Raw genomic sequence first — 12,530 nt, 5'->3', positions numbered from 1 at the left:
TTATGAATAGTGATTGATACGTTATGAATAGTGATTGATACGTTATGAATAGTGATTCATATGTTCTTATAGTGATTCATACGTTATGAATAGCGATTCATACGTTATGAATAGCGATTCATACGTTATGAATAGTGACTCATACGTTATGAATAGTGATTGATACGTTATGAATAGTGATTCATATGTTCTTATAGTGATTCATACGTTAGCGATTCATATGTTTTAAAAAGTGGTTCACACATTATTAATAGTGATTCATATATTATTCTGATTCATACGTTATCAATAGTGATTCATGCGTTATCAATAGTGATTCGTATATTATTAATAGTGATTCATGCGTTATCAATAGTGATTCATATATTATAAATAGTGATTCATACGTTATCAATAGTGATTAAAACGTTATGAATAATGATTAAAACGTTATGAAGTGATTCATATGTTATTAATAGCGATTCATGTTTTAAAAGTGGTTCATGCATTATTAATAGTGAGTCATATATTATTCTGATTCATATGTTATTAATAGTGATTAATACGTTATCAATAGTGATTCATACATTATTAATAGTGAGTCATATATTATTCTGATTCATGTTATTAATAGTGATTCATACATTATTAAGCGATTCGTATGTTATTAGTGATTCATACCTTATTAATAGTGATTCATACATTATTAATAGTGATTCATACGTTATGAATAGTGATTCATATGTTATTGATAGTGATTCATGTTATTAACAGTGATGAATGTTATTAGTGATTGTAATTATGAACCTACTATGATAGTATCTGTTGCATAAATAAATATTAAAACAGCTTTTACCTCCGTTTGAACTTGCTGTATCTGTTTTTTTGAGTCGGACAGCTTCTCTTTGAGATCAGAAGTGTCGTCGTCTTTCCTCTCAAGGTCCAAGGTCAAACTCTTCACTTTGTCCGAGTCGAGTTTAGCCGTCTCCTTCAATCTGTGGTCACGAACACACGAGATGAACTCAAACAGCACTACATTAGAGAGGTTTACCAGTAAGGAGGAGCAGGGGAAAGGAAGAAACATGGTAGGCCAATCCCAAATCGTCCCCTGTGCACTACGCACTTGTGGAGATCTGAGAGGACAAGCGTAATCCATCTTGTAATAGCTACACCTTGCTCCCTGATAGACTAGGCAGGAAGTTTCACCATATTGCTTATACCAATCAAATCCCCTCAGATCTCCACACGTGCATAGGACGTAGGTTATGATTTGGGATTGGCACATAGGCCTCCCCAGTAGCCAGAGTGAAAGGTACCAGCCAGCCCACCTGGTGATGACCTGCTCTCTCCTCTCCAGCTCAGCGTTCTTCTGAGTGATGGCCTCTTCAGCCACAGCCAGCAGCTCCCTCCTCCTCTCCACCTCCCTCTTACGAGCCTCCTGCACCGTAGCGGTCTCCTCTTCCTCCCACATCTCCTGCACCTCCCTCAGGCTCCTCTGCAGGCCTGAGACCTGCGTCTCCTTCTCAAACAGTGTCTTCTCCAACTCTGTCACTCTCTTCGTTTGGGACATGAGCTCGTCGTTATATGACTGGGACACGATTACGGCTGCCTCCCTCTCCGTTTGGTGGGTGCCCTGCTTCTCTTCCAGTGCAGCCATCTTTCCTTTCAAGGTCACGACCTCCGCTACAGAGTTCTCGCTGTGGGCCATGGCTTTAGCCTCCTCCATTTCTGCCTTGAGCTGCGCCAAGTTCAGTTCCTGTGGGGACGGTTTCTCTTCCAGCTCACTCTCCTCTAGGGCCTCCGGGAATTCTCTTTCCTGTTCCGTCAGCTTGTCTCGGAGAAGCCCACTGTCCTTTTGTACCTCCACCAGCTCCCTGCGCAATCTGTCCATCTCCTTCTGTCCTCTCCCCAGGAACCCTAACAAAGACATGGACACTTATTGAATTATCTTTAAAGGTGATGCAAAGCTTCTGAGGTTGACTTGATGGTCAACAGTGTCAAACCAAATGTAGTGTGCTCCTTAAGCATTAGCCAGGGGAATGAGACTAGGACCGTTGGTTTGTTTAATATCATAACTGGACACGTTGCAATTTTGGTCTGCAAACAAGATGTGGGAAAAATCTGTCTTTTAATAACCATGTCAATATAGTGTCTGGTTAGTGAAGCCCATTTCCCAGGACATGAAGTGGTGTCTCTCTACCAATGAGACACAGCTATAATTCCTACCAATGCTAGACAACATTTGGAAAATACCTGAGCACAGCAACAACAACAAAAAAACTTTATTAATAATCAAAATCATATGGAATACAACCACTTAAAAAACATCAAGCCAGAAATGGGGAACACAAACATGGATACATAGAAAAACATGATGAAAAGTGCTCCAGTGTCTGAAACTTTGGGCTGCATTAGTTCTTGAGCGCAGACAGTCGCCTCTTTAAGCGGGTGTTTTTGCGACCTTTGGCTGTGTTCTCTCTCCCCCCTGCTCTCACCCCAACAAACGGTGGGAGGGGCTTCCCGGCAGTGCTCGGAGCCCACCCCGTACCTTTCTTGCTGGGGGGCTGGTCCTCCAGGTTGGCCTGGAGATCCACCAGCCGTTTGCGGCTCTCTGCGCGAGAGCTGGGCCTCTCCCCTCTGGAGCAAGTGCAGCTGCTTTTCAGTTGCAGGATCTCATCCTTGATGCCGTCAAATGTAGTCTTCTGTCAAGGAAAAACCCCAAAAATGTTAAAGACATCAAGCATGGCCTACTCAAGCTGGAATAAAAAAAGATATAAAAAATAATAATTAAAATCACATTCTAGATATGAGAATTTATAATGTGACATAAGGATGGGATATTGGCACCAGTCTAGTATAAATGGGAGATGTAAAGGTGGAATACTAAGTATGAAACAGGCTGATGTCCATTAGCTAGTCAGATCAAAAGGGCCACTTAAAAATCTACATACATCCTTGATCGTGGCTTGGACCTGTTGGTCTACAGTGTTCTGAAGCGAGGTGATCATCTCATCCTTCTCATGACACATCTCCAGGAAGTGGGAGAATTTCAGCTCCTGAGACTCGAGAGTCTAAAAAGAGAAAACAGAAAAGAAAAACTCTTGTCAGAACTACTCTGTTAACCGTGAACTAAAACCTAGCGGAATATGGATTAACTAGAACAGACAACCCAAAAGTCCCATTGCTGGAAAAGAACCAAAACAATTGCACAATACCTTTCTAGCCTCTTCAAGCTGTTGGTTCGATTGCTGAGCTTGTCTGCAATAACGTTCTAGTTCTGAAATTTAACGGAAAGACAACGACTACTCAACCGAAGGGAAACACTGTGTGAGTTCCATCACAGCCACTGTTATGGGATGAGTCAAACCGATCTGGAGCAGTCGTCGATGGATAGTGAAAACAGGTGATTAACAGGTTATCGCTGAAAGAGATACACCTACTGTGTATGTGAACGTGATAGGTTACACCAGTGTTTCGTAATGCTGTTCCTGGGGAACCAAAGGGGTGGCACATTTTAGTTCTTGCCTTAGCATTACACACCAGATTCAAATAATCAACTCCTCAAGCCTTTGCTTATGCTGAGTTCATAACCAAGTGGGAAAGTGGTAATTATCTGAACGTGTTGGAAAGCCAATTAGCTAAATGGCCAACAAGCTGCGTCAACCATCAACTAAAAGTACAGCTATCATGTTTATAAACAAATTATAGAGTTAAAAAGCAATCTTTATACAAATGTTTTGTTGTTGCATTTAAAAAAATGCTGTTACCGAGGTAATTTCCTGAGTAGGTGATGTCAGAGGTCAGCATGTGTGAGAAGACAGAGCTCAGGGATGAAGCATAGTTTCCCCACTAGGTCTTACCAGTTGGAGGGCCATTCAAGTGGATTTTCCCCCCTGAGTTGTATGTGATAAATATCACCTTCCCACTTGGTTATGAACACAGCATTATTGTAAATAGGTGTAGTGCTTGGGCAAAAAAATGTAATGTTGAATATGGGATATTCACTGGGATATAAAACAATTCAAAATAACGAGGCAACTGGTTGTCAGTTGGCTACCATTGGTTTTGACAGTGAGCTGCTCCTGGGCTTGGCTCAGCAGCCCCGAGAGATCATCCACTCTCTTCTCCAGATTGGAGATGGTTTCGCCATTGGGTTGGGTGACCACCAGACATGTCTTGGCCTCCTCAGCCGCCTTCTTTATGCCTGCCAGGTCACTGCACATGGAGTCAAACATCCCTCCCAATGCCGAGCTGTCCTCCTACAGCAGAGAAGACATACGAGTCATTTTGGAGACGCTATAATCCAGAGACACTTACAATTAGTGCATTCATCTTAAAATAGCTAGGTGAGACAAGCACATATGCCTCTCATAGTAAATACATTATTCCCCAATAAAGTAGCCTTCAGCAAAGACAGCACTAGTAAGAAAAGACAAGCTAGGTATTTTTTTTGTCACCGCAGTTTGAACACCAAGGTAAAGGAAGAGAGACATGGCCACATCATGAAGGTTGACACTGCTAATGTCCAACATATCTAGACGCGATGCATTACTGTGACTCGGTCTACTCTGTCCAACTCCTCTTGGCTGGTGTTAATGTTCACTAGATTTCTCAGGATCTCTAGACGCTTCTCTGCTCTCTCCTCGACATTCTTCTCCTCTTTGGCCAGACGCTCCCTGTAAGACAGAGATATACACATATTTTTTTTTATCTTTATGTAACTAGGCAAGTCAGTTAAGAACAAATTCTTACTTTCAATGACGGCCTAGAAACAGTGGGTTAAATGCCTTGTTCCGAGGGATTCGATCTTGCAACCTTTCGGTTATAAGTCCTACACTCTAACCACTAGGCTACCTGCCATCCCAAACATTATAGCTAGAGCTTGTTCAGTTATGTATCAAAAAACATTTACCTTTAAAAGCTCCCCTACTAAGTAAAGTGTTTTGAGTACCTCAGTTGGTAGAAAAACACTATAAAACCAAACCATTTTTTTTTTTTAAGCAACCAAAAACAGACAAAATAGATGACTGAAACAAGGCACAGAAGAGCTCACTTGTAATCGGTCTGCATTTCAGAGAAGAACTCCGAGAACTCCTTGGTGACCTCGTCACGGATCCGGGATTCCAAAGCAACGTTTTTAGACCTCTCTTCCTGCAGCTGTTCCCGGAGCTCCGTCAACTGGAGTAGCTGGCTCTGAAAGGTTGACAGACATTTACCTCTTGTGGACAGACGTCATTGAGCATTACGTGACACTGTAGTTCTAGGTTAACCCGGAGATGAACTTCACATTAATTAGGGTCCCAGAGTTTTGACCATTTCACCCGATGAGCAAAACTCTGGTCCATTTCCTATTAGCAGGCCTAAATCTTCCCCAAATGTCTAAATCAAATCAGAGCCTGGAAATTTAGTTTTTTTTTGCATTGATGAGCCAATTGGAATTTCTGTGTAAGAATCAAAATAGCAACAGAAGTAGTTCGGGGGAAGAGACTTACCTCATAAGTGTCTTTGTTGATGAGAACCTTTTCGTCATCGCCCACTTCCTGCATGGTCTCCATCACGCTCTCCTCTTCCGTGTCGTCATGCTCCTGCACGTCCTCCAGACTGGTCTCCCAGCCAACCAGGGAGCTCCTTCTCTTCTGACCCAACAGGTACTTCCTGTCTGCGTTGTTGATGATCATGGACAGTTCCCGGGCCGACCTCTTGGTGGCGAGGTGGGGGACGGTCTTGGTGGTCAGCACCACCACCTTCTGAGCCACGGCGGAGAACTTGAGCACGTTGAGCGTCTCGTCGTACATGGAGGCACACTGGTTGACGTTGACTATCATGCAGGCCTTGCCCCGCCCACAGAAGAAACCCTGTAGGTAGTGGGTCAGCTTGCTCTCCCTGAAGGGGACGTGCTGTGGTAGCCTAGCAACAAGGGTTTGATTACATTTGTCAGTAATTTAAAAAATAATATCTATACATCCAGTACATCGAAAAACATGACTGGCAGAATAAGAAGTCTGACATATTTCCACTGTGGTCCACATCAGGTCAGAACATCAACAATTCCAAGCTGCAGATTTGTAAACCCCACCAGACACTTTAAAATGTATAATTCCATAAACATTAAATATTTTTCTGAAAGAAGACATTCAAGGCTCACTTGGATTGCTGGCTTTGCCGTAACGTGTTGATGCACTTGCCCAGTGTCATCAGGGAAGTGTTGATGTTCCCGGCCTCTTTCAAACGCCCCCCTTTATTCTGAGTTTTAGCACACCTCTCAGACCCAGCCAGGTCACACAAGGACAGCCTGAACATAAAGAAACCCTGCCTTAATACACACACATCCACAAGTACTGCATAGGGCTTCTAAGGATATCGTTTTTGTGCAAATTAATAAAACAAAATATCCATTCCACTTACTCGCTGATAGAGTTAACACGAGGAATCCTAGCATCTTCCATCCGCAGGATACGAACAGAAAAGATGCTGTGGCTGAGCATAGGAACAGAAAAGATGCTGTGGCTGAGCATAGTAACAGATGTCTATAAGAACACAGCGGTCAATCTGTTCTGTGTGAACTTGGCTCATGCAAGTTCGTACCAGCCTCAAAGAAAGACTCAAATAATTCAAAAAGGGAAATGATTGACGTGCTTAATAATCACCTCCTACTCGAGAGAAGGTTGAGCTTTGTGCTGGCGAAGCTCTGGTTCTTCTTCCCTAGCTTCATTACCTTGTAGGCCTCCTCCGCATTGTTCACTTGTACCCACTTCAGATCTGAAATCACACAAAGGAACATTTGGTCATCTCCGGTTCAGTTGGTAGAGCGTGGTGCTTACAACGACAAGATTGTGGGTTTGATTCCCGGGACCACCCGGATGAAAAACGTACGCATGCATGACTAAGTGTCATTGGTTAAATATATAAAAGACTAAGTAATGTCACCTTTCACAACCCGCAGCCGTCGCCTTTCACTACCCGCAGCCGTCGCCTTTCACTACCCGCAGCCTTTCACTACCCGCAGCCTTTCACTACCCGCAGCCTTTCACTACCCGCAGCCTTTCACTACCCGCAGCCTTTCACTACCCGCAGCCTTTCACTACCCGCAGCCTTTCACTACCCGCAGCCTTTCACTACCCGCAGCCTTTCACTACCCGCAGCCTTTCACTACCCGCAGCCGTCGCCTTTCACTACCCGCAGCCGTCGCCTTTCACTACCCGCAGCCGTCGCCTTTCACTACCCGCAGCCGTCGCCTTTCACTACCCGCAGCCGTCGCCTTTCACTACCCGCAGCCGTCGCCTTTCACTACCCGCAGCCGTCGCCTTTCACTACCCGCAGCCGTCGCCTTTCACTACCCGCAGCCGTCGCCTTTCACTACCCGCAGCCGTCGCCTTTCACTACCCGCAGCCGTCGCCTTTCACTACCCGCAGCCGTCGCCTTTCACTACCCGCAGCCGTCGCCTTTCACTACCCGCAGCCGTCGCCTTTCACTACCCGCAGCCGTCGCCTTTCACTACCCGCAGCCGTCGCCTTTCACTACCCGCAGCCGTCGCCTTTCACTACCCGCAGCCGTCGCCTTTCACTACCCGCAGCCGTCGCCTTTCACTACCCGCAGCCGTCGCCTTTCACTACCCGCAGCCGTCGCCTTTCACTACCCGCAGCCGTCGCCTTTCACTACCCGCAGCCGTCGCCTTTCACTACCCGCAGCCGTCGCCTTTCACAACCCGCAGCCGTCGCCTTCCACAACCCGCAGCCGTCGCCTTTCACAACCCGCAGCCGTCGCCTTTCACAACCCGCAGCCGTCGCCTTTCACAACCCGCAGCCGTCGCCTTTCACAACCCGCAGCCGTCACCTTTCACAACCCGCAGCCGTCACCTTTCACAAAGGAGTTGCCTTTGACATCCTGTGACAGCCGCAGTGAGATTCTCTTCTGGGCTCCGATCGGCATGGGCTCCAGCAGGTCGTGAATGTTCTCGTTGTAGATTTCACAGAAGGACACCCAGACGGAGAACTTGGTTTGTGCTTCAACATCCAGACTGAAACGTTGTTCCGTCACAGTCCCCTCAATGTCACTTAGTGTGGACCCTGTCAGAGAAACAAGTGGTGGTGTTAGACTGTTACAAACCTCTGGTTGGATAGAAGTCTATTGTAAATGGCTAATGATACACCAAACTACCAGAGAGATGGCGACATGTGGGGTGTGACAATCATGTCTAAATGCAGGACAGGACTATGCATCGTGGAATGATAATATAAACAATTTGGTCCCATGTAACTCAATTAGGAGCATGTTGTTTACAATGCAGAACTCTCTACGGAAACCTTTTATTTTTTTTAAAGGAGCCAGTGTGCGACCAAGTTCAAAATCATAGGCGTGCATAAAGAAATGCAGGACCACAATGAAAAATGTTTGGAGGTAATAAAGTTAGAATCCTTTATTTTTCTAGGCGCACAAGTGCTAAATAAAAATACAGATTGCATAGCAAAATATTTAGGCGCATGTGAGTAAAATGATCACAATTTAGAACCTTGCAACGCCAGGATAGTGGGTTCAATTCCCAGGACCCAACCATATGTAAAAATATATGAACGCTCGTCTAAGTCACTTTGGATAAAAGCATCTGCTGAATGGCATATAAAATAACACATTCCCTTGCCTTCCAGGGTTGTCTTGTTGGTGAAGATTTTCTGGTTATCACTCTATGGGAGAAGAGCAATAAGGGACATCATTTAATATAAATTACTAGAACAAAAGAACAAACTGTTGAGTAATGCAATGGCTTTTATTAGGTCAATGAACCAACCCAGTACCTCCTTGAGGAGCCTGAAGAGATTTCGCTTGCTAGTGGCCTCTTCACTCTGCTGGTCTTTAGTGAGCCTGATGAACTCTCTGCATCGCTGTGGCTTGATAGTCATCTGGTCATAAACACGCCCGGCAATGCTGTTGAAGATGACATTCAAAGACCTAGGGAGGATCCCTGCATTGGCCTCTGGACCTAAAACAGGTGTTGAGGATCTCTTCATTTCTCAATCACTTTGTCTCAGTGTTTGTTAGCAGGAGTTTACCATAAAGAGCATGTCAGTTCATACCTACAACAGTTTTTTTTGATTGCGATAGAAACTTATAAGCACCATCAGAGGATTTAAGTCTCAACATAGGATTTTCACATTGCTGGTATTCTAACAGTGAATCTGTGCCAACTCAGGTTGGACCTCGTGTACAAGTTGGATGTTACACCAAATCGTCACAGTTTGCATTTGTCCAACTTTGCATGGGCAAGAAAATAATCAAGAAATCAAACCTAGAAATGTGAATGTCTTTCCCGCATTTGTCACTCCATATGTGAAAACGAGAGAATTTCCGCCTTCCAGAACCTCCTTGACGAGACCTCTCACAGTGCCGTCAAACATCTCCCTCTGAGTGGTTTCTGGCCCTAACACCTGAGGACAAAAATAAAAAAAGAACGTGGTTGGAAGAACCTTCATTTTCTGTTCCTAGGAAAAAGGTCATGGATGTCTCCAACAAACCCTGCTGACTGACCTGTGAGAATTGAAACCGTTGAGCCGATTTGTCACGGAGCCGTGCTGAGAGCGAAGTCCTTGGAGCCTTAAGGAGGACCGTGTCCGGGAGCTCGATGGAAACGCAGTCCTTGAATGTGTACAGGGAAAAGACAGCAAGTCATAGTCATTATTATGTTTCCAAGTCTCTTGTTAAATCGGAAGTGTGTGCGCGGTGGTGAGGTAATGGGTATCTATATTGAACAAAAATATCAAACGCAACATGTAAAGTGTTGGTCCCATGTTTCATGAGCTGAAATAAAAGACAGCACACATTTTCCATACACATAAAAAACATCTCAAATAGAGCACAAATTTGTTTATATCCCTGTTAGTGAGCATTTCACCCTTGCCAAGATATGCCACACCTGTCAGGTGGCTGGATTATCAAGAAGCTGATTGAAACAGCATGATCATTACAGGTGCACCTTGTGCTGGGGACAATAAAAGGCCACTAAAATGTGCAGTTCTGTCACAACTCCACAGACGTCTCAAGTTTAGGGAGTGTGCACTTTGCATGATGACTGCAGGAATGTCCACCAGAGTTGTTGCCAGAGAATTTGTTTATTTCTCTACCCTCTGAGGGGAGTGCTGCAGAGTATTTCTGTCTGTAATAAAGCCCTCGTCTGGAAAAAACTATTCCGATTGGCTGGGCTGGCTCCCCAGTGGGTTCGTCCATTCCCACCCATGGTGGCCACTTGCAGTCATGTGAAATCCACAGAGTCGGGCTAATGAATTAATTTCAAATTGACTTATTTCCTTAAATGAACTTTAATTAAAATCTTTGAAATTGTTGCATGTTGAGTTTATATTTTTGTTCAATATAGATGGTTCATGTGACAAACTGGGGTGTATTCATTACACCGAAAAACATTTTGCAACAGATATCATATATTTCAAACGCTCTTAAACATGACATGACATAAAAGCTGTTGGGTTCTTAAACGGAAGTTGTAGTTAATTTTAATTGTATGGTTTCCACTAGGGCTGGGAATTGCCAGGGACCTGAAGATATGACATCATGACACTTGGTGCCAATAGGATATGTATTACAATTCTCACGTTTCTATGTGCATTGCGTTTTGCTGTTCCAAACATATTGCTCACCATATGTCTACTGCAGAGGGACAAGAGAGAACAATCAGAAAACACATTTTGATCCGTCATGGAAATTAGCGCTGAAAACAAATTGGCTCCCTATTTAAAAAGATGGAGAACAAGCTATGGGAAATACTGGAGTTTTGGTGCAGGTACAGCCAAATAGGGCAAACATAATATTACGACAGTAAAAACGATACATGTAAAAATGTATATCCCGATATGTAACCATCGCCATTCCGAATAGTCTGCAAAGTGTTTGGCACGATCTATAAATTATCGATTATTCTGTGCGCTAAGGTTAATGAATACACCCCTGCCTGGATGTCAAGCAAGAGGGGTGTGTGTGTCGAGTTCAATTACCTGTGATTCGCCATTTTCACTCTCAGTTGATGTGAATGGTCGAATGCGAAGGTACACCTGCAAGTGTTCATGCTCTTCCAGGCAAGACTCCTGGGAGTCTATGGAATTAAACTCAGAAAATAGGTCTTTCTTCAAGTCGTCGAAGTTAACTTCCCGCTCCATGTTTTCCAATTTGTTGTAAAAACACGATTCCATCATCCTGTGTCAAATAATGTTGTGGGAGATAGAGACAGCTAACGTTAGATGTTCAGCAAGCGTATCTTCTACATTCGCAATTAACTAACGTTAGCAACGCACCTTTGACATGTAACTAAGCAGATCACAACACTAATGTTAATCAGCACAATAAGCAAGTGGCGTTGGAGTAGACAAATTTTGGCATTAACTTAAACTCTTTGGTATGTGCATTGACAGCTCTGTGTTACAGCTAACATTAGCTAAACCAGAGAGAGGAAGAGACGAAGTCAATAATAATAACGTATTCTTTGGCTAAACCATTCAGACGATGACAACGCTAACTAACTATATTCGTAGCTAACAGAATATAGAAACATGAATAACGCTACCCTATCCGAATGATAAAAAAATTAAAAAACATTCAATTGACATAAGGCTTTTTTTCTACTTACGTGACAGAACTGATTCCCAAAATATTGATCGCATCAAAAATCTTTCTTCAGCCCAAACTGTCGCGGTCTTATTTTTAAATTCGACCAATCGGGAGAGAGTGATTTTTATTTTTTTTACCGGAAGAGTTCATTGGGGCGAATAAAGTGTTTTTTTCCATAGGCTCCAACTGCGACGTCATCCCTCAGTCTCTATGCTGCAACCCACTGACATGTCATCTCTCGGTGCAGCTCTCAGGAAAAGTGGGGGTGTCGAAAGGAACCATATAAGGAAAAATGGGGGGGGGGGGGCTTTCGAATAGAGTTTTAACACTAGAATCGCTGGAATTTCACAACTACTAAACTCAGCATAAAATAAAACGTCCCTTTTTCAGGACCCTGTCTTTCAAAGATAATTTGTAAAAATCCGAAGAACTTCACAGATCTTCATTGTAAAGAGTTGACAATGAATACAACACTGTTTCCCATGCTGGTCCAATGAACCATAAACAATTAATGAACATGCACCTGTGGAACGGTCATTAAGACACTAACAGCTTACAGACAGTAGGCAATTAAGGTCACAGTTATGAAAACTTAGGACACTAAAGAGGCCTTTCTACTGACTCTGATAAACACCAAAAGAAAGATGCCCAGGGTCCCTGCTCATCTGCATGAATGTGCCTTAGGCATGCTGCGAGGAGGTGTGAGGACTGCGGATGTGGCCAGGGCAATAAATTGCATTGTCCGTACTGTGAGACGCCTACGACAGAGCTACAGGGAGACAGGACGGGCAGCTGATTGTCCTCGTAGCGGCAGACCCTGTGTAACAACACCTGCACAGAATCGGTACATCCGAACATCACACCTGCGGGACAGGTACAGGATGGCAACAACAACTGCCCGAGTTACACCAGGAACGCACAATCCCTCCATCAGTGCTCAG

General features: G+C 44.0%; 1 protein-coding gene across 3 annotated transcripts in view; it reads right to left on the bottom strand.

Annotated features, from left to right (window-relative positions):
- kif20ba (kinesin family member 20Ba) overlaps window positions 1–11,811 on the bottom strand; it is a 62,442-nt gene extending 50,631 nt beyond the window's left edge. For all 3 annotated transcript variants that reach the window (XM_055866708.1, XM_055866622.1, XM_055866793.1), the window contains exons 1-19: window positions 11,609–11,811; window positions 10,980–11,178; window positions 9,502–9,609; window positions 9,263–9,401; window positions 8,772–8,956; window positions 8,618–8,660; window positions 7,836–8,045; window positions 6,627–6,738; window positions 6,385–6,456; window positions 6,125–6,271; window positions 5,472–5,886; window positions 5,033–5,172; window positions 4,532–4,655; window positions 4,037–4,238; window positions 3,195–3,256; window positions 2,931–3,050; window positions 2,528–2,681; window positions 1,308–1,896; window positions 836–974 (exon numbers count right to left, since the gene is read on the bottom strand). In XM_055866708.1, the coding sequence (XP_055722683.1) occupies window positions 836–974; window positions 1,308–1,896; window positions 2,528–2,681; window positions 2,931–3,050; window positions 3,195–3,256; window positions 4,037–4,238; window positions 4,532–4,655; window positions 5,033–5,172; window positions 5,472–5,886; window positions 6,125–6,271; window positions 6,385–6,456; window positions 6,627–6,738; window positions 7,836–8,045; window positions 8,618–8,660; window positions 8,772–8,956; window positions 9,263–9,401; window positions 9,502–9,609; window positions 10,980–11,177 (3,159 nt within the window). In that variant the 5' untranslated portion in view covers window position 11,178; window positions 11,609–11,811. The remainder of the gene's footprint in view (window positions 1–835; window positions 975–1,307; window positions 1,897–2,527; window positions 2,682–2,930; window positions 3,051–3,194; window positions 3,257–4,036; window positions 4,239–4,531; window positions 4,656–5,032; window positions 5,173–5,471; window positions 5,887–6,124; window positions 6,272–6,384; window positions 6,457–6,626; window positions 6,739–7,835; window positions 8,046–8,617; window positions 8,661–8,771; window positions 8,957–9,262; window positions 9,402–9,501; window positions 9,610–10,979; window positions 11,179–11,608) is intronic.
- Between the last annotated feature and the right edge of the window lie 719 nt (window positions 11,812–12,530).

This window comes from Salvelinus fontinalis, chromosome 1 (assembly GCF_029448725.1).
Source record: "Salvelinus fontinalis isolate EN_2023a chromosome 1, ASM2944872v1, whole genome shotgun sequence".
In the NCBI taxonomy this organism is placed as follows: Eukaryota; Metazoa; Chordata; class Actinopteri; order Salmoniformes; family Salmonidae; genus Salvelinus; species Salvelinus fontinalis.
This window is presented reverse-complemented; position numbering and strand designations above follow the sequence as displayed.